Source organism: Leucopleurus acutus (genome assembly GCF_964270905.1).
Source record: "Leucopleurus acutus genome assembly, chromosome: 15".
Classification (NCBI taxonomy): domain Eukaryota; kingdom Metazoa; phylum Chordata; class Mammalia; order Artiodactyla; family Delphinidae; genus Leucopleurus; species Leucopleurus acutus.
The window spans coordinates 80,660,359-80,687,805 of NC_139157.1; the positions used below are offsets into that span (position 1 = coordinate 80,660,359).

Consider the following 27,447-nt stretch of genomic DNA (forward strand, 5'->3'; position numbering starts at 1 on the left):
GAAAAATTATCTTTCACAAACTTTTCCTAAATAGAATAGTAGGGAGTACTTCCAAGTTCATTCTATGAGGCCAGTATCACCCTGATACCTAAATCAAAGACATCACAGGAAAACTACAGATCAGCACCCCTTATAAATACTTACACAAAAATCTTCAAAAATACTAGCAAATCAAATAAAGCAACAAATAAAATGGATAGCCAAGAGGGAATGCAAAATTGTCTCAACATATGAAAATAAAGCAGTACACCATATTGATAAGATAAAAGACAGGAAAGCACATTATCATCTCAATAGGTTCAGAAAAAGCAGTTGAGAAAATCCAACATCCTTTCATGTTATGAACACTCAACATACTAGAAATGGAATGAAACTTTCTAAACCTGATAAAGAATATATACTAAAACCCCATGACTAATATCATATTTAATAGGGAGAGACTGAAAGCTTTCCCCCTAGTATCAGGAGCAAGACAGATATGTCTGCAATCACCACTTTTTGACATCTGGATGTCCACATGCAAAAGAATGAAATTGGATCCCTACCTCACACCATATATGAAAAGTAACTCAAAATGGATCAAATACCTAAATGTACAAGCTAAAACTAAAACTCTAAAACTTCTTTCTTTTAGAAAACCTAGGGGTAAATCTTTATGACCTTGAATTTGATAATAATTTCTTAGATAAAACACCAAAGCTACAAGTAACCAATGGAACAGAGAACTATTCAACTTCATCAAAATTAAAAACTTGTGTTTCAAGATACTATCAAGAAAATGAAAAGACAACTCACTAAATGGGAGAAAATATTTGCAAATCATTTATCTGACAAGGATATAGTACCCATCATACATAAAAAAAACCCTTACAACTCAACAATAAAGACAAATAACCCAATTAAAAATGGACAAAAGATTAAATCAATATTTATCCAAAGAAGCAATACGAATAGCTAAAGAGCACACGATAAGATACTAAGCATCATTATTCATTAGGGAAATACAAATCAAAACCACAATAAGATAACCATTCACACACTCCACACCTACAAGATGACTATAACTAAAAAGACTGACAATAACAAGTGTTGACAGGATGTAGAGAAATTGGAATCCTCTTACATTGCTGGTAGGAACGTAAAATGGTGCAGCTATTTTGAAACACAGCGTGACAGTTCCTAAAAAATGTAAACATATAGTTGCCAAATGACTCAGAAGTTTCATTCTTAGGTTTATACTTAAGAGAACTGAGAACATACGTCCACTCAAAAACTTGTACATAAATGTTAAAAGCTGCTTTATACAGCATACAAATTGGAAACAATCCAAATGTCCATTAACAGATGGATAAATTAAAAAGTGGTATATACATACAATGGAATACTATTTGGCAGTAAAAGGAATGAAGTACTGATACTTGCTGTAACATGGATGAATCTTGAAAATATTATGCTAAATGATGAAAAACAGACATAAATAATCACATATTATATGATTCCGTTTATATTAAATGTCCAGAATAGGCAAATCCATAGAGACAGACGGTAGGTTAGTTTCTAGAAGCTGGGTTTTGAGGGGAATAGGGAATAGTGCTAGTGGATATTAGGTTTCTTTTTGGAGTGATCAAAATATTCTGAAATTACGTAGTGGTGACAGTTGCACAATTTTGTAAAAGCTAGTAACTTTTACACTTTGAAAAGGTGAACTGTATGTATGGCATATTAATTTTTTCTTAATTTTGAAAAGCAGTCAATCACCAACAAAAACAAAGGAAAACCAAAAAAAGACTGAACAGAAATATGATCTATGTACCTCTCTGGATTCGACGTATTCCTGATCATGTCACCGTCCACAGGAATGTAAACATTGTCTAAACATAGTTTTCCCTTGGCTATATACTCTTTTTCTAGATTTCTGCTTTCACATTCCAACTTTAGCATTTCTAATGTGACCAGCCATCCCAGTTTTCCCAGGACTGAGGGGGGTTCCCAGGACATGAGACTTTCAGCAGTAAAACATGGAAAGTTCCAGGAAAACTGAGACAAGCTTGTTCTTGTCTGATTTTGTATAATTTACTTAATTCCTTTTCTCTTTGTCCTGTGATGTTATCTATCCTGCCCCTTCCATTCTTTCCTTCAAACTGACACCTTCTCCCTGTGCTACTTCTTTTTTTTTAATCTTAAAGTATTTTAATAATGAAGTTATTTCTAAAATTCACTTTTTGGAGACATAAAATTAGTCTTATAGAAGACATACTTTTTAAGCTCTGTAAAACAACTTTGAAATTAAATTAAATTTATCATAAACTATTTTCTATTAAATATGTTTTAATTTTATTTTTTATTGGAGTATACTTGATTTACAGTGTTGTAGTAGTTTCAGGCTTATGGCAGTGATTCAGATATATATATATATATATATATATATATATATATATATATTCAAATTCTTTTCCCTTATAGGTTATTACAAAATATCGAGTATAGTTCTCCGTGGTATTTCATTTATGTTAATGGTTTTATTATAAAGTAATTGTTCACAAATTAGTATAACTCATCTAAGTCTGTCTTGAGTTTGAGGTATGAATAGCCAACTGTCTTTGGATGTTTCAATCAGAGATATCTTTGGACACTAATACATACATCTAATGCTAAATCTAAACTAGTTTTACTGCCTAAATTAACTCTCTTCCTGACATGATCACATCCACTCAATCTCTTGAGATAAAGTGAGTTATCTCCTCTTCACTTTGCTGTATTATCACAGCTAATGAATCACTGTACCCTAATTACACCACCTGGCAAACATTCTCAAATCTGCCCTACCCCCTACCTCTCCTGCTTAGACCTGCTTCTATCCATGGCTGGAATTGATGAGTAGACAAACGTTTCTCAGACTTTTAAAATCCATGATCACTTTGAAAAACTCAAAAACCCCATAATGTTATGTCAACTTTCAAATATCATATTAAAAATAAAACCAAAGACAGGACCCAACATGTAGCTTATGTCCTCCAAGTTAGAACAGTGTCCTCTTCTTCAGAGATGTCGGCGCTGCACCCTCTGAATCCTTTATTTCTCTCCCACTCACCATCCGTCACACACGCACTCTCACCCACACGAGCAGACAACATACAGATACGCACACGTGGACGCTCACAGGCTTCAGCAGTGAGTACATGTTGTAAATCATCCCCCACAAGCTGATGTTTCGGGGCCTCCAGGCAACTGTTTCCTCCTTCTGGAGACCGTATTCTAAAACTGCTTCCTATTCAACTACTCATCCTTCAAAATTCATATGAACCATCGCAGGCTCTGAAAGTCCTTCTCTGACCCCGTCAACCCCAAGGAGATTGAATCATTTTCTCTGTTTTAAACATACTTCTAATGTTGCAGATATCATGTAGTAATACCATTGAGTGGATTACGTAATGCTGCCCCCAACTTGGGAAGGAACTGCTGTATCTATGCATCTTATACCTGAGGAATAGCAGCCATCAAACTCAATTTATTGAACTCCACTAATGTTTTTAGTATATTTATTACTTTGATTAAGTGATGACAACTTAGGCAGCATGCTTAAAATATGGGACATTTTAATAACTGAAAAAAGAATCTTCCAAGAGTTTACACACACAGTTATCAAAATATAAAGTATATTGACATGTGCAGCCATCAACCTAGAATTGCAAAATAGAAGATACAAGTGACCCAAGTACAGTCACCCTACTCCCTATCCACCCACTAATAATCTATCTCTGTTTTCCTACTCACTATGCACAATCAACATCTCCTTCTCCGGACTTCTCATTTTCTCGTCACACCTATAGAAATAGAGTATTTCCACCCACTTATATGCTAAAACTTCTATGGCAAATGCCACCAATGACCCCTCTGTGGCCAAATCCAATGCACATTTTTTTTATCTCTTAAATTATTGATTTTCTGTGGCATTTGCTACTGTTGGGCATCCTTCCTGAGTCCTTCTACCACCGTGGTTTCTCCTGCTTCTTTGACCATTAGTTCTCAGCTGAGCCAGGGGAGCTTCTTCTTTCACCTACTCCTTAAGCATTGGTTTTACCCAGGCGCTCTGTTATTTTTTCCAACTCTGTACCCTTTGTGGATGTTATCTAGTTCCCCAGCTAACTGAGTGCTTCAGGTTCACGTACCCAACTTTTTCTTCGACAGGTACCCTTAGGTAATGCACGGGTGCCCCAAATCATCGTATCACAATCTGAACTCCTCACTGCCCAGCTACCCATAGGCCTGACTTGCTTTTTTATCTCCTATCTCAGCTGGCGGTCCTCAATCAACCAAACCATTTAAATGACAGCCCCCTAAGCTCTTTCTTTACAAAGCATATTCAATTGACAACTAAGCACTGCCTGTTTGCCTTCTTACTAAGCTCTTGAAATGTTTCCTTCCCACACCCTCTGCTACTCCTGTAGGTCAAGACCTTCTCTGGACTGTTGCAATAGTCTATTAATTGACTTGCTTATCTCCAGCTGTGTCCACATCCTGTTCATATTCCATTATCCCTACTTCTGCCAAAGTAAGTAATATATATTTTATATAAACACACACACAGTGCAAATCTGACTAATTAAAATCCATCAGTGCATCATCATAATTTAAACAAAAATAGGGTGAGCGAAGGGATTGTCAGAAAAGAGGATCCAGCAAGATGACAGCTGCTTCTTCTCAGCCACTCTATTCAGAGGGGCCACCAGGAAAGTCCCACTAGGTGCATGGTAAGTTACAACAAGATTTCCACAACTAAAGTCTACGGAGAGCAGAAACAAAGTAAGAAAAAACATTATCTAAAGTCTCATTGGCAAGGATGCCAATAGCTGTTTCACATCTAATAATTCCAGTTTTAAGTGGACATTGGAATAAGTGGGACCAATTAAAATGGAACCTCAATATGTGGAATAAAACACATCTTAAAATCAACTTTAATTCCTCAAAGAACTTGCCCCAAAGTTGCTTGAATCCTAATGTAAGTGAAATGTTTTCTAATGCCTAGAACGTAAGATGGAAAGTGGGGATCATTACATTTTTTATGAATTATCAACCAAAGTTCCACCATCAGGAAAAACGCTTTGTAGCTAGAACATTTATAGAAAAAAATGGCAACATCATTAAGAGTATCTCCTCCAACTTAGAACTTTAAAAAATGTAATTATAAATCATTTTTACTGTGGCTAAATCTAAATTATTTGTATTCCTTGAAAAGTACTGACTAAATGTAGAAGACAATATTCGAGTATACGTATTGAGATAAAGTCTATAACCCATCTATGGAGCCTCTTGAAATTTATTTACCAAAATTTTTTATCTTAAAACATAAATAATTTTGAATCTGTGATTGTATGTAACATACAAAATATAAGCATTTAAACGTCGTATTTAATTTCAGTCTTTGCCAATGGGAATAAAAACGACATAGCAAAAGAATTACAAAAATTTACTTTTCTTCTCATAGCCTTTTGACAATCTTCTTACTTTATTTTGGTTTTATTTCAAAGAATTCTCAGACAGCTAAAAAAAACCTATAGAAAATCACTCTCAAGACACATTTCTTCAATGGCTTTTGCAAAAAAACTTGGAAGGAGACATTTCCCCGGTAGTAACTACTTGGCTGTAATGGCTATTATAACAGCACTGCTGAGACATTTTCAGGAAATGTTTAATTTTTCTTACCAGGAGCATAATTCTTTTCAAAAGATTGAATATATCTTGCTACTCCGCAGAATTTTAAAGCTCTTCAAGTGTCATCTCATCAAAATCCACATTTTCAACATAGTTTACTTATTTGGTTTCTCCTCTAGTTCCCTTAGGTTGGTCATTTAACCCTTCACGTATCCACACTCGGGGTTACAATAACAAAAACAAAACCAATGGGCCATCCCTCTTTTAGATTGTCCCTTACCTTTAAATGACCCAGTGCGAGGTTGGCCATGAACTACCTGTGTACTTCCCTTATTCACAACAAGGAAAGTAGCCCTTTCTGTATCTTTTCTCCATATTCCTAGAGTCTTAGGCTCCGATCCACATACATTCTAAATACAAAATGTATAGAATTTCTGACACCCTAGAGCCCTAAAAACTGTGTCTCTTTCCTCTAATTAGCTTTATGCTTCCCATATGACATTAGAAACAGCACTTAATAAAGATGCTTGATACACAGAGCTCCTGTTTCCAGATCATTTTATCTAATTCAATAGTAGCTTTTTACCCCCCAGAGACCCCAGAGGAGCCACAGTTTGTACACCCGCATGCAGTGTAAATGAATACATATGTAACCAGTGATGTGTGTAAGAGACGACATTTTCAGTCAATAAAACCAATGCCATACTTACGGTGAAGGCTGGTGGGGCTGGTGTTCAACATTTCTTGGGGTTTTGCAGGCAGCAGGCTTCACCATGTCCCTGACCACACACCTGGGGCGCATGATAGACAGCACAATGCACTATTAATTATAAAACGGGGAGAAACATCTGGAAATTAAACATGGTACTGAAAACAAGTCTAAGGGAAACTCTTTGCAAACCCCTTAATGTTAACATGGAGTCCCTGGAAAGCCCTGGGGGTTGGAAACCTTCAACTCAGGCTTCCAAGAGCTCAGTTACACCCAGATGAAGTCCGTGCTGGCCTCGGTATTGGATTTCCCTTTTAGTACCAATAAAATGATCGTCAGCAGCCTTCCCCATAGGAGCAAGGCTACTAAAAGCTCTGGCCTCACTGTATGAAGACATCTGACAGCTTAAACATAGGAACGGCTGTTGTGTTTAAAACGCGCAGGACGTTCTGTGGCTTTGGCTATTTTACTAAAAGATACGGACTCTTGTTTCACACCCTTTATCATACACAGGTCTTTCTCTTTATGAAAAAAGAGATCTGAGAGCCTTCAAGACACCCCCCAAGTTCCAAATCCCTTCAAGCTAAGAAAAGAGGAAGAGTCAGAAGGAAATGTGCATAAATAAGTGTGTGTATGTATGCGTGTGTGGGTAAAATAAATAGAGAAGATACCTGCATAGTGTGAAAATAAACAGGAAAAGGTCTTTGCGTCTTATGTTCTCCATCAAAGAATAAATAAATGCAGAGGATGGATCACAGCTCCAAAGGGCAGCAAGAGGAGATGCCTTTAGCCTCATGTCAACAGGGCTTACAGAGTGCTGGAGAGATTCATTGGCATAAACAAGAATACATCCCCTTCTGAGGCTGTCCTTGGATGGCTCAGATGTTCCTTCACTTCAAAAGCTTTGAAACAAACCTTGCTTTGAATAGGGAAGCCCTGATCATAAAGCTGGGGCCCTACATCTCAGACTTTGCTACATGGAAAAGCCCCTTAGGACACAGCATTCTCAACCATGAACCTGGTTAACGTTCATGGCAGCTTTGACTGCCCTTGGAGGTTTGACTACCCTGCTGATGTTTAAGGCCAGTCATGTTATTCCAGAAGTGGATCAGGGGTGAGGCAGTGGCAGATAAACTGCTTTCCCAGAGCTAAAAGCTGCACGGCAAAATTCTCCACTTCTGAAAGAAATGATACAGGGAAACATCGTGGACACAATGCATGGAAACGTGCACACACACACACACACACACACACAGAGCTCATTCCAAACAAGATCAAGTGAGACTTAGAAATCAATGTGTAACGTGACAAGAAAAGAAAACAGGGCCATTTCAAAGCCTTCCCTCCTGGGCTCAAAGGAAAGAAACACAGTGTTTGTCTAGTGCAAGTGCTAAACTCTTAATGGACTGGTCACCAGTCAAAGGAGGAGAAGGTCACTCAGGCAGCAGGGTTCAGAGAACATTCAAGCAGGCAGTTGCCAGGGAGAAGTAATACCCCAGGGTTTCTGAGCTCTGAAATGTTAATATAACTTACACCAGTACAGCGCTCAGGAAGTTACATTTCATAGCACTGGGAAATCTTTAGCAATTCCCACTCAACTAAAAACAGCCCACGCGGTATGTTGAATCTACATGCACTGGTTTGCGAAAATATCGGAAATATCACCAACTTTGGAAAAAAATTTGAAGAATTATATCTATGAGAAACCATATGCAACCTCTGTCTTAGTTCATTTCTTTTTTTTCTTCCCCTAAAGATTCAGGTATTTAGACAAAGCTTTGGGAAAAAAAGAAGTCTGTCACTTAGAGTTTTCCTTCAATATGCTTTTAAGTAACTCTTTCCGAAAAAATGTGGAATGTCAGCCAGCACGAATGGTAGGTTTCTAAGCAAAACACATTTGTGTGTGTGTGTGTGAAAGACCATGTCTATGTAAGGAAATTCTCATCTAATCTCAAGTACTCAGTGGTATTGTTTTAAAACTATAATAGCTGGCATACTTCACCTGTTTGCACATGCTATAGAATCTTCTAAGTAAAAACTTGTATTTCTGAACTTTAAAGTTTCATTGGATAATGAGAATAAACACACCAATACTCAAAAGCAATATACTTAGAATTTAAATGTACTGAATTTAAAATATACTTACTTAAATTAATTAATATATTTTATTTTTAAAAAACAAGAAAAAAACATATCTTTCATACTGACCTATAATCCTAACCTCAGTTCCAGAGTGAGGTAGCTAGCTATTGAATCTGTTTTCATGGAGAAAGATGTTTGATTGATTCAGATTGCTAGTTATTCAAGCAATTTGAGAGAGCTCTAAACTATGGCAATATGTATTCCTACAACTTCTAATTTGACTTCTTTTAGCTGAAATTGCTTCTAGAGAAAGAGAAGGAAAAATACCTACACTCAGAACAAGATACATAAAATAATACAATGCACTCCTCAGAATTTTGTCAGCCTGGGTGGATGAGCATTTTTTTCAAGTTGTAATTGGATTGTTGTGTCTGGCCTATTGCGGTTTGAGGGATAAACCATAATGGTGCTGCCAGTTGTAATATGTGGAAACTGTTCAGCTCCAGCAGTTTCCATTCTCTCCCAGGCATTAGACTTATTATAATAACACGGACCCCTCATACTTTAAGAAACACAAGAGTGTTATGTCAGCAGGTTGCGGTGATCAAGGGTCTTTCCTACGTATGATTTATTCCTTCAGACAGACTCAAGGAGGCCACAGACAGGCCACAATGCCAACTTCCCAGAACGGTTATGGATGGAGAGACCAGGAGTCCAAGGTGGTGACCTCTTATTCTTGCAACGTCTTCGGTTATTCAGGGGGTTATCAGATGTGGACTCTTCACAGCCTTGGAAGCGCTTGTGAGCATCCCTCACCACTCAAGCATCACTGAGGATTTATGCAAATGAGGCATCCTGCAAGCATCTCAGGGAAGCTCCCCCTGACTCCGCCCTCCGCGCGGCTGGGTTTTATGAATGACTGCAATCAAGGCTGAACGGCTGCCAACTGCCCACTCTTCCCTGCACGTACACACAGAGAAACCTGCCCGGCCGCAAGCCCACAGACGAGGCCGCGGCAACGCTTTCATCCCCCCAGACAGGAATGAAATGTGCTTGCGGAGACTTAAGAGTATGTGAGTGAAAAATTCTCAATGCCTTCGAAAAACACAATTTACATAATTACTTTCTCTCTTTTGAGTTTCCATTTTGGTGCCTGCAGTCACCAGCCCCCTTCTGCCTCCCCCTCCCTGCAAAAACTAAAAAACAAACAAACAAAATCTCACTATTTTATGAAATTTTAACTCAACTGAACTTGATGACAGTGTCAGGAGTCTAGTGACTGGGCAGTGAGCTGTCACATAGATGATGCCACCTTTGCATTTCTGTTCACATCTTTTGGGTTTGGGATTTTACTCGGGTTTCTCCTGTCATTGATGGAGACGATAAACAGTGCTGGGGGAAGTGTATGTGTGCTTGAGGGAATGAAACACTTTTCAAATACACAATCTTCTAATTTGCTGATCTCTGATCAAAAACACAGAAACAAGGAAAAATGGGCAAGAAGAGACCTCAGGGGCTCTGTAAGCAGCCATTTGCTTCTAAAACTCTCATTCAGCGCTCCGGACTCCTCTTCCAAAAGACATTACCCAAAAGGACCCAAATATCTGCAAAATTCCTGTCTCCAGCCTGACCCTCTCTAACTCCTGACATCCAACCGTCTCCACAACACTTTTGCTTGGCTTTCTAGCAGGCCTCTCAGAATCAGCATTTCCAACTGGAATCCACCCTGCCCCACACTCCTGACCCTCCACGGCCATCACCATCTTGGCTGACTGTAAATAGGTTTCTCTAGCTGTTCAGGCCAAAAGCTTTAGACTCAAAGCCTCGTTTCTCTCACACCTGTGTCCAATCCATCACAAGGTTCTCCTGTCCAAAAATGTGCAGAGTCTGTCCATTCCTCCTCTGTCCCCCATGGCCATCCTGATGGGGCCAGTGTGGTCTTTTCCTTGGATTCCCACAATAGACTTCTCCCTGGCTGCCTGAAAGAGACCCTTTGGAAAGATAAATCAGATCGTAACTCCTCTGCTCAAAATCTTGCAGCAGTGCCCCAGTTTACTTACAAAAAATGCCAGAGTCCTTAGAGTATAATCTGGCCTCCTGTAACTCCCAGAGTTCTTCTCCTACTATCCCCTCCCCAGCACTCCCCGCCCCATTCACTCTACCCCAGCTGCAGTGGCCTTTTCTTGTTGGTCTTCCTCAGATGTACCAGGCTTGGTTTTGCTCAGGGCCTTTGCACCAGCCATTGCTTCCATTGGGAATGCTCCTCCCTGATACGGGTAAGACTAACCCCCTCACCTCTCTGCAGTCTTGGCTCAAACATCAGTGTTTGGTGGTTCCTACTCTGATTACCTGCTTATGACTACAGTCTGCCCCCACCAGACTTTCAGTGCCCTTCACCTTGCTCTACTACTTACTACATGTGCCCCTCCCCGGGGCCTCCACCCAGGCTGAAATACAAGCTGCTCAGGAGGAAGGATCTCTGTTTGCTTCAATGACAAAGGTCCAGAGCCCAGCACAGGGCAGGATGTAATAGTCACTCACTACATATGTGTTAAATGAATGAATAAGATAAAAAGATAAAAAGCTGTTAGTACTCTAACATGCTAAAACACAGTGATTTGCAAGAGATTTAGGTAATGCTTTTTTGCAAGATTACAGCATATTTCTATAAAATATCTGCAAAATATAGATTAATCCATGATCAACACATCTTATGATTTGAATAATCCACTAAATTTGTTTTTATATGGTTTGACTGAGGGTCATTCTCTTTCCAAACAAGAAAAAAAGACTTATTTAGTGTAAAACACTCTTCAGTGTCACATTATTGCTTTGAACAAATGAGACACTATCTAACATTTAGCATACTGGTATTTTATCAAATAAAACTTTAAAATAATTAATTGTACATGAGGTAATTCCTTAATAGTAAAGAGAGAAAATTAATCCCCTTTTCTTTTGATTTTTCTAAACAGGGTAGGAAAATAAGAAAAACTGTTTACTGTCATCTATTATGTACTAAAATGTCCACAGATATTTAGATAATATCTTATTTAATCTTCACACTGCCCTGCAAAGGAGATGCAATTGTCCCATTTGGCAGATGAAGAAAAACTGCTAAAATCTAAGAGATTAAATTTATTTTTCCAGTGATAATTGGAAAATGTTGATATTTTAAGAAGCCAAGATTTGTATCCAGGTTTGTTTGGTACCAAAGCTAATGTCCTTTCCATCATTCCAAGGAGCGTTCTGACATTAATACTTAAAAGATAAATGGAAACTAATAAAAATCAATCATGAAGTTACAGAGTCCAGTATCCTCTGATATGTTTCAATATCACTGATTTCATGACCTAGGTACATTATTGAAGCTATTCAAATAACCTCACATAACTGAGTGTTCTTGAAACAGTATTCTAGTGTTTATTGCAAGACCATATTCTCCAGGAGAACAATGGTGATAGCAGGGTGTCAATTTGGCTAAATTGAAATGTAGAGTGACCTTGACACCAGTGGGAATGTGAAATGCATGGCATGTCATCTGGTATAGAGAAAAACAGTTTATATAAGAAAAGGAGTCAAGAAAGCGAAAGAGATTTAAAAGATCATTTGCGAGACACATATAATTCAATTGATAAAAATCTTTTCAAAAATGTTTTTCAAAGGAGGTCATCAAAAGTGATCTTCTCATCTCCACTTACAAATACTAAAAGAGGAAGAGCTGAAAAATGTTATTTTACAAAATGAATTTTAAAAACTGCATATTCATGTCAACTTAACAGTGAACCAATCAGTATGATGACTGTTACCACTAAGATGAAGACGAGACAGTGAAAATTCTCTACCAGAAGGGGAAAGTGGATGTTGGTATTCTGAAAAGCCAGATGTACTAATCACAGATCATCAGGGCCTGGTCCACCTCTGATGTGTATTCAGGGAACCCTCAGAAGCTACGTAAGAGTGACTTTTATTTTAAAAAGGACACGGAGGACAGGCAAGGTAGGTTCCTAATTATAAGAAAAGGGAAACCATTTTTCACAGTGAGTGGTGAGGGCTATTAAACCTCCCTTAACCAGGCCAGGAAATTATTCACCAAACCAGACACAAAAGTATAGGATTCTGAAATAAAGGTGATTACAAGATAGAGATTCACTACAGAGAGTAATGGGTGATTTTAAAGTTTGGAAAAACAAATTTTTCAAAGACTGATAAGATGGTGACCTAAATGGGAAGGAAATCCAAAAAAGAGGGGATATATGTATATGAAGAGCTGATTCACTTTGTTATGCAGCAGAAACTAACCCAACATTGTAAAGCAACTCCAATAAAAATTTTTTAAGTTTTGATAAGAAGGAAAATCATAGGCAAGAGGTCAAGTCCTTGGTCTTCTGGGTTATTCATACCTGCCTGTTTATCACCTCTTATGTCTCTGGAATGCTTACAGGCTTAGTTCTACAAGGTCCTAATATTGCCTCCAATATGGAAGCAGTATGGCCAATTAAGCTCTTTTTACCCAAGCTATTATTCTCTGTTAACACAATCAGTTTCTTTCTCCAGACCTTTGGATTTATATCTGCTACCATCCCCCGCATGCCATCCTGTTGACAATTTCCTACTTACTAATCTGTGTGCATTCTCCAACAGTCACCTGCTGCTTGCAAAATACAACACAACTTTCGAAAAATCAAGATCACCAGAAAATACCTTCCCCTAAACCTGCAAGAGAGAACGACTTCTGTGCGTTCCACAGAGCGGGGGGAAAACCCTCTATCTAGTGAGAAGCACGGGACTTCCAGAGGCAGGAAGCAGCCATAGCGTCAAGGCAGCAGGTCCTGAACCCTCCAAGGGTAAAGAGAGAGGAGCTCCAGTGGAAAGGCGGATGGTTGAGGGGAAAGAGGGTGATGTGGAAATAGAGAGTGAGGATAATTGCTCAAATGTCGACAAAAGGCGGGTTTTGAGAAAAGAGGCATGAGGAAGGGAAGACGGTTTTCTATATCTATGGGCACAATTCTAGGTGAGGGAATTTGCTTTGGGAAAGACAGAAGCTAAAGGGATGGGGGAGGGGCAGAGGACACGGGAGGGGCACGGGGGCGGGGAGTGGGTAGGTGTTTAGAGAGGAAAGGAAGTTGCTGGGAGACTCAGAGGGATGGCAATCAAACAGGTAGGGGATTTGTTCCCAAATTGCCACCTTTCATTGGACCATAACCGTCGTGTCCATTTCCCCCCAGAAAAGATTCTTGCAGGTTAACGCTCCATGAGATTCATTTTGAGAAGCTTTTGGAGAGTGAAAATCGTCTCTCCACCTCTCCTCCTATTTTTAACTCTTCTCCTAGAGGCAGAAACTTCTGCTCAGAACTCCCTCCTCACTCCTACCTATGCCAGGGGTGGGAAGAAGGCTCGAAGAAGCACCCATCTCCCAGCAGCAAGGCAACAGCATTTATGTTTTCACTAGTGAGAAGGGCTACCACATCTTACAAGCAGGAACGAGTTGGCCATTTCCTCCTTCACTTGCTGAGTGGAGCCCCAAGGGGCCTCTCTTCCCTTCTTCCTGACAGTGCAGCCGTCCTGCAGGAAGCAGCCTGGACAGATCTGGGAGGAGCAGACTCTGCCGTGTTTCTTACTCCATCTGCTTCTCTTTCCCACTGACCCAGGTCTACTCAAGCTATTTAGGTAAACACATCTGAAGCCTGCTTAGAAGACTTGGTCCTTTAGTTTCAGAGTGAGTAAAAAAGCAAAAGCAAAATCACCACCACCACCTCAACTGGGAGTGACAGTTCACAGCAGTAAGAGAGAACCGCAGAAAACTCCATGATATCTGATTTTCTCTAGCAAGAGAGGAAGCATCATCTGAATCCAGAAATTCAGCCTGTTTTGCGCCTCTTGCCCCCATGATGGTACTTCTCTGGGGAACACCATGTCACAGGCTCTAGTTTGCACACAAAAAAGCCCCACCCGTTTTTGTTTTCCACTAAAGAAGGCATATTGGTCTAAAAGTGAGTGACGATGATAGTATCAGGGAAACGTCTTGGAACCAACGTAAGGTTATCTTAAAGGGGAAATCGTTGACAGCTTTTAGTACTTCAGTTCCATTCATAAATAGGTCCTAATACCCCCTCACAGCCAACCCCTGCGCCTTACAGCCCAGCTGGGGACCACTGCTCTAACTGCTGGCTCCATCCCAAGCCTGGCGGAGGGTGGTCCCTCCACCTAAACAAACAGCCTCTGGCTTGAACGCCTGAGGTGAGAGAGACTGTTGGATCAGCAATAACAACACCCAGTTAAATGAGAATAGTACCACTCAGAGAGTCAGGTAAGTGAAAAGTGTCTTCGTTAAATCCAAAAGGCAATTCAGCAAAACAAGATGAATTTCAAGAAATGGAAACCTAGTCAGATATGAAAACTGCAATAACAGGACAGGAAAAGGACAGAAAGTAATATCAACTAACATTTCTGAGTGCCTACAGTGGGTCAGGAGCTGAGCTAGGCATTCCGCATGCCTTTGGCCATGTCATCTGGTCACAGGTCACGTATGGTACTTGCTGTCACCCAAGTTACACATTGGCTTGTACAATATCACCATTTCTTCTTAGAAGCACAACTCATCATTTCAAAAACCACATGCTATCTGTGAAGTGCTTTGTTTTGAGCAAAAATATTATTTCATTGTCATTCACGTTTTAGCACAAGGCACAGGACTGTAATTGAATAGTTCAAGTTCTTAGCACCTCACATCCTCTTGCTACATTGCAGGGTCCTAGAAGAATAGGGAGTTGTCCGATCATGGTTACCTACAGTTAAATGTCCAGGGTAAAGGATGCAATTTGGTAGTAAAGGGAGATGAATGGTATTTGTAAGGATTATTGCCAGAGCTTCTTTACAACTAACGATTTTTCTGCTTTTTATTTGTAACACAAAACCATAGCTCTTTAAATAATGATTTTTCGGTAGTTCTTTGTATGCCATTTCTCCACAGGCATTCACTCTCCTTGCTCATGGGGAGCCGGATAGCTAAATAAATACCTACTAAAAGGTCCATAATAGTTCCTTCGTGGGGTTTAAGTTGATTTTAAACAGATAAAATAAAATGGAAAAATGAAACTTGGAAAGGCATTAATGTAATATTTCAGGCATTGCTTTCAATTAATTATAACTACTCTCTCAACTGATTCACCTGCCTGGAAAGTTAGAGAGAAACTGGACTCAACCAGACATGAAAATGTATTGTCCATGAACTACTATGAACATGAACATTCTGTATAAGAAATATGCAATATTCCTTTTCTATGGTAAATGAATGTGTCTTTATTTTGTCAAGAGGCCATGATGCTTCTTTTACTTAAAATATGACAAAAGGATGAAACCAAATCACTTGAGCATGTCAATAGGAACTTTAATTAATACCTGAATGTGACTGCTTTTTGCTCTAAACATTTTTGGCATTTAGAGTGAGAAAATTAAAACATATTGGAAATTACTTTTTCCTCCCTTTCAACCAAACTGAAGAAAATATGAACAGATATTTAGAAAAAATATGAAAGGTATGAGATTTGGAAAGATAATCAAGCGACTAGGACTTTTCATTCCTCACTGATAAGGGCGAACATTCTCCAAGCCCTTTTGACTTGATAGGACTGTCATTACTGTGGCTTCAAATGGGCTGATGCTTCCTGAATTGTCATTTCCAGCCCTCACTTCCCACTATCTATCAGGTCTGAAATCTGTATGTACCTAAAAACCTTTCTAACAACTGAGCCAGAACAGGCTAACATACCAAATTCATATTCCCCCTCCTATTAGACTGAAACACCTCGCGAGGTCTACCTGGTCATCCGTTAAATACTCCCATTACTGATGTCTGCAATCTCGGTGCCCTATGGCTGCTTACTTTCCCTAATGGCCAGTGAAGCATCGAGTCCTCTGACTATGCCTTTGAAGCAGGTCTAGAAATTGCCCGTTCTCATTTATGTCTACTACTTCCGAAGTCATTTTCTCTCTTCAATGAAAGAATGAATGAAGACCCTTTTCACTTACCTGACCGGGAGAGTGTTACTATTCCCCTTTAACTTGGCGTTATTGCTCGATTCAGTCTTCCTCAAGTGCCATTTGTTCCTGCTAACAGGAGGGCTTCCCATCCCCGCCCACATCAAATACACACACCGCCGTCTACTTCCGGGGTCCCTCGTTCACACGCCTTCGTTCACTAATCTCTTCCTCTTAATTCCTGACAGAGCCTGTTTCTCAAGTACATCTATCTCAATATTCTGGAACATCATTTTGCCACTTCCGTCTCCATTCCATATGCCACATTTCTTACTTAAAGTGATATGCCTCCTTTTCCCTCTCCATTCATTTTTAGTACTTTCTAAATTCAACTCAAATGCACTGAACACTAGGAAGCCTTCCAGGCTAAGGACTCTCATTTATCCTTCACCAATATCTTCTAGAAAAATTGGTCCTTCTGTAGGGATGAGAAATTTTGTTTAATAGCCGCAGCCTTAGCACTGGGAAGACATTCAGGAAATGCGTGCTTTGGAAATAGGACACGACATGGAAGCGTGTTCCGTAGGCCTGGCTGGGACGCTCTGATGATCATGACATCTTTGCAATCAATGAACAAACACTTACAGGACACCAGCTCTGTGCCATGCACTGTGCCCAATGCTACATCACAACCCCAAAGCTAGTCAGCCTGTTCATCAATAATGGTAGTAATAATAATAACTACTTACATTTATTGAGCATTTATTGCATGTACTCTTTTAAGCTCTTTATACGAATGAATACATGTCATCCTCACAACAACTCCATGTGGTGGGCAGGTTAAATGACCACTTGGTGTAGCATTTACAAAACCCTGTCATGTGTAAGTTGCAACAGTATTCATTCTACAGCTGAACTCTATTAATATACCATTTAAATTCTTTGAAATTGCTTAAATTCCTCCTCTCATTAGAACTTTTTAGTAAATAAAATATCATCTTCACATGCAGTAAAAACAAGATTAAGTGCAGGAATCCAGATTCATAATGCAATGAAGGCTGCTTCTCCCCCTGCAAAATGTTAAATATAATATAAAGTATATTTATTTTGAAGAATAAAACTGTAGTCTATTATACTTTTAATGTATACATATACTGTCATGTCACTTAGTGTTCTCCAAGGTCACAAAATAATTTCAATTCCATTATTACATATAAGCAACGTTCACCTAGCTTTTCAGTCACCACTCCCAGAGTCCCAGCTACTCACTACTGGAGTTCCCTTGGAATACACCTCTTATTTACAAATCCATGGGTCAAGACAAACATTAGACATTCTCAAACTCTAAGACTGAAATTCTTCACCCAAATCACTAATTTCCTCTATAGCTCTCACACTTCCACTGTAGGCAAACCTAAAGCCACAGAGAACTCACTAGCCTTGAGATAGCTAACTTTATTGTTAAAGATTTCTGACTATTGGAATACTCTTTTTTTAAATGTTTACTGCAATCTGCCCCTGTTAGCTCCCACACATGAGTCCTAACTCAGCCCTTGAAAAGTCGTGTGGATCAAGTTCGCTGCCTTTTAAAAACACCGTCTCTCCATGAATTCAATCTCCTGGCTTCTTTCTCATCAGCCCCTCAATTACGTTGCCTGAGGCATGAGCTCCAGGGACCCACCCACTCTAGCTGCACTTGTTTTTGTGAACAACTCTCTCAAAAGTTGGCTCCCTTTGTTGTGCAATATTTTCACGCTACATCCACAGGAAAGAATGCAAACTCAAATTTTATAACCCCCTCATAACCAGGTCCTATAAAAAGGCCAACTGACAGAAGTGAGATTCAGGGGAAATTATCAATGTGTGGCTTCCAAAACCTGGTCATACATCACTAAAGAGGTTTTTAAAGAGACAAATACTTCGTGTCCCAGCAGAGGCCTTCAGAGCTGAAGTTTGGGTCCAGGGATTGGCAAGAGAGTAGCTTCCCTGAGCGATTCTAATATATCCAGATAGGCATTTGGAAACTGCTGAGGAATGAGCCATTCAGCTGCTGCACTGGATGCAGTCCTGTCCTTAACGTGGAGCTAAACCACAAGACCTCTCATAGTTCCTCATAAAAGGGCTTTCTCTGAGCTACATTTTAACGTTATACCCTCAGCTTCTATGACAGGTCGATACAAGACATAGCTGTATGAAGTTGGTGTCTGCCTTTACTGTGAAATATTGGTGAGGTCAGTGTCTGTTACATCGTTTTAAGTCCTTTCTGTAAGAGTTTACATTCATCCCACATTCTTGGTGTTTTTCCAAAATTTAGCACCAAGAAAAATGTCATTTCTTGTTTTTTACAAATACCTATCATAATTGCTTTTGGTCAGGGTTACAAGGAACTTAAAGCTTATCATAACAACTCTGTTGACATGGTAAGCGTGTTTATAACCTCATTTTTTTTTTTTGCTTATGTTTCAATTTCTATATTACTAATGTTTTATGTTGCAATCTTTTTGAGAAAAGCAAAAAGAGAATCAGAGAAAGAAAAAGGTTAACACTTCATCTCTTACAGGAAAAATTAAAATTTCAATTTTTCTTAAATTTGAAAACTAATATGCCTTAAAGACCATAACTGGCATCTAATATATATATAATATATAAATATAATATGTATAATACATATAAAATCATAATTATGATGACGATGACATCTCACTAAAGCTGACATGTTATACAAAAGTAGCATTTCAGAAAGAATTTCTTAGTTCAGGGAAACATTCCCTAGGAATTAAGTGTTACCACACAGAAAGGAAATGGTTTCCTGGTCAAATAAATTAGGGAAACATTAAGTTAAACAGGTTAAGCAGGTTTTCTTATTGCATAAAATTTCAGAATCTTCAAAATGCATTGTTCTCTGACAACAGACGCATAATATGTAGCATTTCCCAAGGAATAGTATCCAGTTTGGGAGGTGATGAAGTGACACTTAGTAGTTGCAACATGAGAAATAAGCATTCTACAAGGGATAGAATCAATGCTTGGTAAATTATTCCAGATGATAACACAGAATAGCAACACTGCACTTAACCTCAGTAGGGAAAGTTTTTAAAGAGACAAATTCTTTGGGTCCCAGCCAAGGCCTACAGAGCTGAAGTTTGGGTCCAGGGATTGGCAAGTGATTAGCTTCCCTGGGTGAAAGTTCATCTTCCAAGTAAGATAACATGGTTTTAGAGTACACATTTTTCTCTATTCTTATCTATTAATTTCACAGAGAGAGGACACCAGAAGTTATGTAATAAATTCTTTCATGATTAAGCATCCAATATCAACTCATTAAAGGGGCAGATTTTGACCTAAACTAGCAATTCTTTGGGCAAAGCCTAAAGCTTTTGTATGTTGGTTGGTTGGTTTTTTACACAGGTAGCAATCAATATACTTATGTAAACTTTAAGAGAAATAACTAAAAAGGCATAGACAGACGTAGAGAATGGACTTGAGGACACGGGGAGGGGGAAGGGTAAGCTGGGACAAAGTGAGAGAGTGGCATGGACTTATATATACTACCAAATGTAAAATAGATAGCTAGTGGGAAGCAGCTGCATAGAACAGGGAGATCAGCTCAGTACTTTGTGACCACCTAGAGGGGTGGGATAGGCAGGGTGGGAGGGAGATGCAAGAGGGAGGAGATATGGGGATATATGTATATGTATAGCTGATTCACTTTGTTATAAAGCAGAAACTAACACATTATTGTAAAGCAGTTATACTCCAATAAAGATGTTAAAAATAAATAAATAAATAAAAATTAAAAGGCGAAGAAATCCCAACGTACTTCTTTGCAATTCCTAAGTAAGATGTGTGGGGAATAAAAACGTAATCATTGGAGTAGGTAAAGAATATCTGCCACCCTAAAGAAGAGAGGAAATACTACAAACTCACATTTTTACTGCTCATACATACATTCTATACATTTATTTTTCAGGCAAATTAACTGTATATCTTATTTTACCTGTAGAGAAATTTCAAGGTACAATGAGACATTTTCTCTAAAACCACAATTATCTTATTGAAAAATTTTCTAGTTTTTCTCTTATGTATAAAATTAAGTAGTACATTAACCCCAAAGATATGACATTGGCAAGATTGTCTTTGTGTATTTAAATTACCCATAATTTTATTGCTCTGTAACTCAAAATGACACTCTTACTTTGGAAATAATATTATAGGTTTTGACACTAAGTAATTAAAAATTACTGATCCTTAACCAATGATAAAAATTTTAAGATTTGACTTCATTAATATTAAAAATTTTGCTCCCCAAAATACACTATTAAAATAACAAATAAGCAAGTCATAGACCGAGAGAAAATATTTACATTATATATCTTACTTATAAACTAAGTATATGTACATATACAGAGCTTGTATCCAGAACATATATTCTTATAAATCAATAAAAAAAGCAACCTATTGTATGAGATCTATTCCTAGGTGTTTACTCAAGAGAAATGACAATATATGTCTACAAAATGACTTGTACAAGAATATTCATAGCATGAAACTAGAAACAACCCATCAATAGAAGAATTTATCAACAGGAATTTTGGTATATTCATACAAGGAATGTACTATCAGTGTGTTCAACAGCATGAATGAATCTCAGAAATATTTTGTTGAGCAAAAAAGCCAGACATAAGATTTCTTACTGTATGATTCAATCTTTATGAAGTTCAAGCAGAGGTAAAAAGCAGTCCATGGTGACAAGAACAAGAAAGAAGTTGCCTCTGGGTGGGGTGTGTGGAGTAATAGGAATGTATCTTGTTTTGAGAAGTTGTGACACAGGTGTATATAAACGTCATTATTCATCAAACTGAATACTTCAGATCTATACATTTCATTGTATGTAAATTACATCTTAATAAAACAGTTAAAAATGAACGATAAAAATAACTGATAGCTCAAAGAAAGAAGGCAAAAGTCTCATAATTTAAGGATATGTCATCTTTCATGTAAGTACAATATAATTTAATTTGCTTTGGAAAACAATAATTCCAACAAACAACTATGGAAGTCAGACAATTAATACACTTTTTCAAAGCAAACAATTTATTCCTTTATACCTTGTCAGAACCAGAATGATAAGTATAAATTTAGTTAAAGCTAAGAAATCCCTTTTCTGTGTGTCGAAATATTTTTCATCAAGATCAATTATTACATATATTTGAAGAACTTAAAGCAGCTTTTAAAATAGAGTTCAGGAAAAGGACAAATGTGGCACCATGGTTTAAAAACCATGTTTAAGACATTACCTGTCATACATTATATCTAAATTATTTAAAAGGTAAATTTGCTTCCAGTATTTCACACAAAATATTACTTAAGACTTGTACAAGCATTTATGGGTAGAAAAAAATCCTAAAATTGGTATGTTGAGAGACTCAGTCTACATTTGACGTAGAACTGAAAATATGTCTTATATCGTATGCCTTATGATAAGGCAAATGACATTTCTTTTCTAAGCAATTCTGAGCATTAGCTGCAATTTCTAAGAGCAGCATCTTATACCAAAAGTATAAAACATATTTCTTATTAGAAAAATACTGAAAAATGAAAAAAGTCATGAAAATCACACCGATTCCTATTCCTTTAAAGTTATATAAATAAGTGAAAGTTAGCCATCACTATATTCCGAAACTCTTTTGCTATCTCTTCTATAGACATGCATACTTTAAGACTCTAAAGGTAATACTGTACACAGAGCAATCCTGTAACTCCAGTCTGTTTGGTAGAGGAGAAGCATGAGATGGTGTCAGAGCTGGAATTCTTTTGTTTTTATTAGAGCTGTTGCAACTCAATCATCTCAGTAGAAGAGCAGGTGCATTTGCTTTGCTTTCTTCCTACTGAAAACTCAGCCCTAAGTGGTTTGAGAATCCAGGAGAGTCAACTGGAAGTCACTACGTGAAGCTATTTCGATGTACCTTTATTCTAAGAGAATGCTTTTTTATGTTTTTTTTTTATTATTAAGGAAATAAACTGATTTTGAAAGGGAAAAGAACAGTGGTAATGGGAGGGTATGAAATAATGGAAAAAATAATGAGAAATGTCAGAATGTTCTCATGCTTTCATAGACAATTTAACACCAGTGGATCCACTTCTTTACCCTGAAAATTCTCTTCTCCTCTGTGACTGATTAAATTATCGTTCCCTCTTTCACTCCCATAGCCCTTCTGCACTTCCGTTTTTGGGTTTAGCTATGCCACTTGCTTCAACGTTATGGCAAAGTGTACCTCCTGTCCCTTGGTTTTGGACATGGCCACGTGACTTGCTTTGGCCAACACAACGTTGGGGGATTGGCAAGCTGTGTCAAAAAGGGCTTGAAACGTTCCTGTGCCTCCAAACACGGGGGTCCGCCCTCTTGAACACCACTACGGTGAGACAAGCCTGAGACACATGGAGAAAATCTGGAGCCTGAAGCCAGCCCCTTGTGAAGCCCAGCCTAGGTCACTTCCATCCACACAACATGCAGAAGCATCCCTGGCTGTGACACTCCAGCCATCCCACAGACATTTGAGAGGTAAGTGCTCAGGTCCTGAGGGTTTTATGGCCGGTTTCTCCTTTCCTCCAGTACGACGGCCAGTCCCCATGGGAGATACCCACGTACACAGTTCCCAGATAAACTCCCCTCCCAGTTCCGGTAGGTCCAACCTCTGCCTGGCACGTTCTTACTATACCCAGGCGTCGGGGTGTTTCCTGGTAGAGACCACCCATAGGCCTGTTCTCTGAGGATAGGGCCCCACCTCCCAGTCAACCACTTATCACTCTTTCAATATGGTTTCCCGAGGTCCTCAACAATGTCCTGATTTTAGCTGAAGCTAATTCATAATAACATCCATGAGAGTAATCAACATCTCCACGAAGGTCAGGACTTTGCTCATTTTACTCATGGTCGTATCTCTAGTGCCTAGAAAATTGCCTGGTGCACGATGGATAGGTGCTCAGGACCTATTTGTTGACTACATGAGTAAATCCACTGGATCTTTTTTCAGCGTGGATGGTGGCTATACTGAAGCTTTAGTACATTCACTCCAAGGAAAGAATTAGAGCATCCTGGAAGACAAGGGGCAGAAAACTGATAGGGTCACAACGCTTCTCCTGGAGTTTTATAAATAGCCCACGAAGGTTTCCCATCAGCTCCATGTAATAGCACGTGACACGATGCATCGTCGTGACTCCGTGCAAATCAGGGTCAGGCCTGGGCCTGACAGAACTGCCATGTGGGCCTCCATCAGCTCTCACCCCACGAGACCTGGGTGGAAAAACACAACAACTGCCCACCCGAATCGAGCTGCCCAATTTTTATTTTATGAGGAGCAAGAAGGTTATTAGAAAGGCAATATGGTAGAGCACCAGGGCAAGGAGTCAGAAGAACTGAGTTCTGGGCATATGCCGGCCACTTACTGACTAGAAAATGTTAGGCGAACAACTTTCTGTGTCTCTTTATTGTCAGATACAGTGAGTATAACGACATCCTGGACCCTGTCTGAGAGCTCTTAGCAGTAGCAAATGAAGTGCTGTGTCTAAATTGCATTGAAGACACTCAAGCATTATCAAATTGTACAGTATTGTCTTGAAAATGCATTCTTTAAGTTGAGATATGACGTTGGAAACAGAGGCACTCCACAGTTGTTGTATGTGAGAATGTAGTTGAATACGCGTCATCATTTTTACTAATGGCATCACTAATAGGGGTGTGAGGTCAGTGCCAGGTGGTTCTGAGACCAAGGAAACAAACAAAGAAACACACAACCTCCTGCAACAAGGAGCTAACCAATCTGAAGCTAAAGTAGGACCTAGATTGGAAAAAAAAAATAAGGAAAAAAGTCTGCACTTATCATGTTATCAATCCACTAAAGGAAACACGATCTAAACAGCCCATCAAAGATCAGGGTAGAGAACAGAGTACAGAAGCAGCGTCCTAATCTTCGTGTATGCTTATTCTGATTTCTCATGTTTTCCAACCTTCCCAGTCAACTAACCAACAATATATTTGAATCTTGCATGCTGTTTTTTTTTTTTTTTTTTTTTTTTTTTGTGGTTCACGGGCCTCTCACTGTTGTGGCCTCTCCCGTTGCGGAGCACAGGCTCCGGACGCTCAGGCTCAGCGGCCATGGCTCACGGGCCCAGCCGCTCTGCAGCATGTGGGATCTTCCCGGACCGGGGCACGAACCCGTGTCCCCTGCATCGGCAGGCGGACTCTCAACCACTGCGCCACCAGGGAAGCCCTGCATGCTGATTTTACAAACGAATTTAAATGCCAAGTATTACAACTACTTGCAGTATGATTTCACACTTTAAATATTACCTTGTCTTAGATTTCTGGCTTTCTTGGTAAAGGCAGTCTAATAAAATATGTAAACATGAAAAACAATATGCACAAAAGGCATGTTGCAGGCATTCCTTCTTTTGAGTTTTCTTCCTTCTGTTTTTTAATGAGGAAGTTTTTGTTATTTCATCACTTTGGATAGAATGCATCAGACTATAGCACTTTAAAACTGACTTTAAAGGTAGAAGGTCTCTCTTAGTAGGAGAAAAATATTTTTGGAACAAAGCTTAAATAGCAAGTTATTTTTCAAAATAAAGTCTTGAAACTCTTGGACAATTTATAGTTCTCAAACACTCATACACAAATTTTGGAAGGGACTTCTAAAATTATTCTAATAAACCTGCAACTGCAGATTTTCTAAGAAGTTGCTGTTTTTGAATTCACATTTTGACTTAATTCGCTATGACCAGATCCTAATTAGAGACTCACATGTACAAGTCTCCACTGTCAGGGAGGCTGAATGTCTAATATCCAAGCTCTTGGTTCCTTCTTTCTAGAATGATTTTCTGGGTTGCAAATTCATAACTAGTATGTGATGTTCTCCCTCCTCAGAGGTTTCCATGATAACTGCTTCCTTAAGTTTTCAAAATTGAGATATAGCTTACATACAATAAAATTCACTCATTTAAAGTTTAAGGTTATATATGTTTTGACAAATGTATACAGCCTTCTACCAACCATCACAGTCAAGATATGGAAAATTTCTATCACCCCAAAAGTTCTCTCCTGTATCCTGTGGTCCATCTCCTCCCCTGTTCTCCCCTCTGCCCCCACTCTACCCCATGACAACCACTGATGTCTTTTTTTTTTTTTTTCCGCGGTACGCGGGCCTCTCACTGTTGTGGCCTCTCCCGTTGCGGAGCACAGGCTCCGGACGCGCAGGCCCAGCGGCCATGGCTCACGCGCCCAGCCGCTCCGCGGCATGTGGGATCTTCCCGGACCGGGGCACGAAGCCGTGTCCCCTGCATCGGCAGGCGGACTCCCAACCACTGCGCCACCAGGGAAGCCCTGATGTCTTTTTTATCTCTATAGTTTTGCCCTTTCTAGAATTATCCAATTTGCAGTCTTTTTGTCAGACTTCCTTCACTCAGCGTAAGGCTTCTGAGATCCACTGTGCTGTCCCACGCATCACTATTTGGGTCCCTTTTCGACCCTGGCTGAGCTGAGCAGTATTCCGTGTATTACAGGTGTAGCACAGCGTGCTCATCCACTCACCAGCTGATGGTCATTTTATTGTGCGCAAGGTTTGCTGAGATGAATAAAACTGCTATGAACGTTGAGGAGAGATCTTTGTGAAGGTTTGTTTCTTCATTTCTCCTACGGATACACCTAGGAGTGGAACTGGCAGGTTATATGGCAAGCGTATGTTAATTTTGCCGGAAACTGCTACACTGTTCTCCCAAGTGGCTATGCCATTTTACATTCCTGCCAGCAGCATAGAGAGTTCCAGTTACTAATTCCTTAACCATTCAATGGATACATTATAATTAACCATTGTGTATAAGACCACAGGGTGACTTGACAATTCACAGCCATCTGAGTTCCTTTAGTCTAACAATTACGGAGGTTATGAGTTTGCCTGCCTCATTTCAATCTTCCTGTATCTCCATGAGGAGAGAATACTTAGTATCTTCATTTTTCAGATGAGAACACTGAAGCTTAGAGTGGCTAATTTACCCTTGAAACAAGAGACAAATCTGGAATGTTATTTGAGGTAGTGTGATTCCAAAGCTCATTGCAGTGTATAGCAAACACATGGGGGGTTGCCTACAACAATATATTTAATGATACCTGGAAAATAGAGCATAGAGTTGTTCTGTCTCACTCTGTTTTCCTCCTGACCTTTGGAGCAAAAAGAAGAAGTCATACTACATGACTTAAAGGGCCTTTCTTGTTAATTCTCTATGCCCAGACCCAGGATCCAGGAGGTGACATTCCCAAGGAAGCTGACATCACGTTTGCAAGTCATGTCTGTTCTTCCATTCCTATTCCGTATACACCCTGAATCTGCATTAAGATATTTCATTGAAAGTCATAAAAATACACCCATAAGCACTTAGAGGGACCAATTCTCATACTACAAAAATGTCCTCCGCACAGTTTGAAATGCACTTGTCAAATCACCAGGGTCCAGATGATGGGTGTACTCAGGGTCCTGCTAATTGCCCCCTGCCTCTGCTTTGCAGGCCTGAATCAGCTATGCCCTCGCTCTATTTATAGGTTTGATGAGTAAACTTAGACTCTTTTAATGCATAAAGACTAAAAACATAAGTGGACATGACTCGGCAAGGTCAGAATTCTAGCCTCTCTACACGTCCCCAGGGCATCCCTGCTCTGAGCGCCCGGAGGACTTCCCAGGTCACCTTAGCCTGCAGTGTTCTTTCCCACCTTCCCTCAGGCCAGCACCGTCCATCCCTCCTACCCTACCTTCTCCCATCTACATCCATGAAAGACCCATGGAATATTACTAGTAATAATTATGAAACACATTTTGCACATGTGTTACGTGTCAAGCACTTTGTTAAATGCATGAAAAATCATCTTCACAGCATCCTTCTTGTCTCTAATTTACATAGGGGGAAAGTGAGTCTTAGAAAGCTATGTAGCATGCCAAGATGACACTGATACCAAAGTAGGATTCAAATCCAGGAAA

At 39.3% G+C, this 27,447-nt stretch overlaps 1 protein-coding gene across 3 annotated transcripts in view; it reads right to left on the reverse strand.

Moving 5' to 3' along the window:
• LOC309972203 (regulating synaptic membrane exocytosis protein 1-like) overlaps positions 1-27,447 on the reverse strand; it is a gene marked incomplete at both ends in the record, with an annotated part of 197,766 nt that overhangs the window by 116,790 nt on the left and 53,529 nt on the right. For 2 of the 3 annotated variants that reach the window (XM_082855772.1, XM_082855771.1), the window contains one exon: positions 6,363-6,443. The exons of the other annotated variant lie outside the window; for it this stretch is intronic. In XM_082855772.1, coding sequence (XP_082711898.1) covers positions 6,363-6,443 — 81 coding nt within the window. The remainder of the gene's footprint in view (positions 1-6,362; positions 6,444-27,447) is intronic. 3 annotated transcript variants of the gene reach the window in all.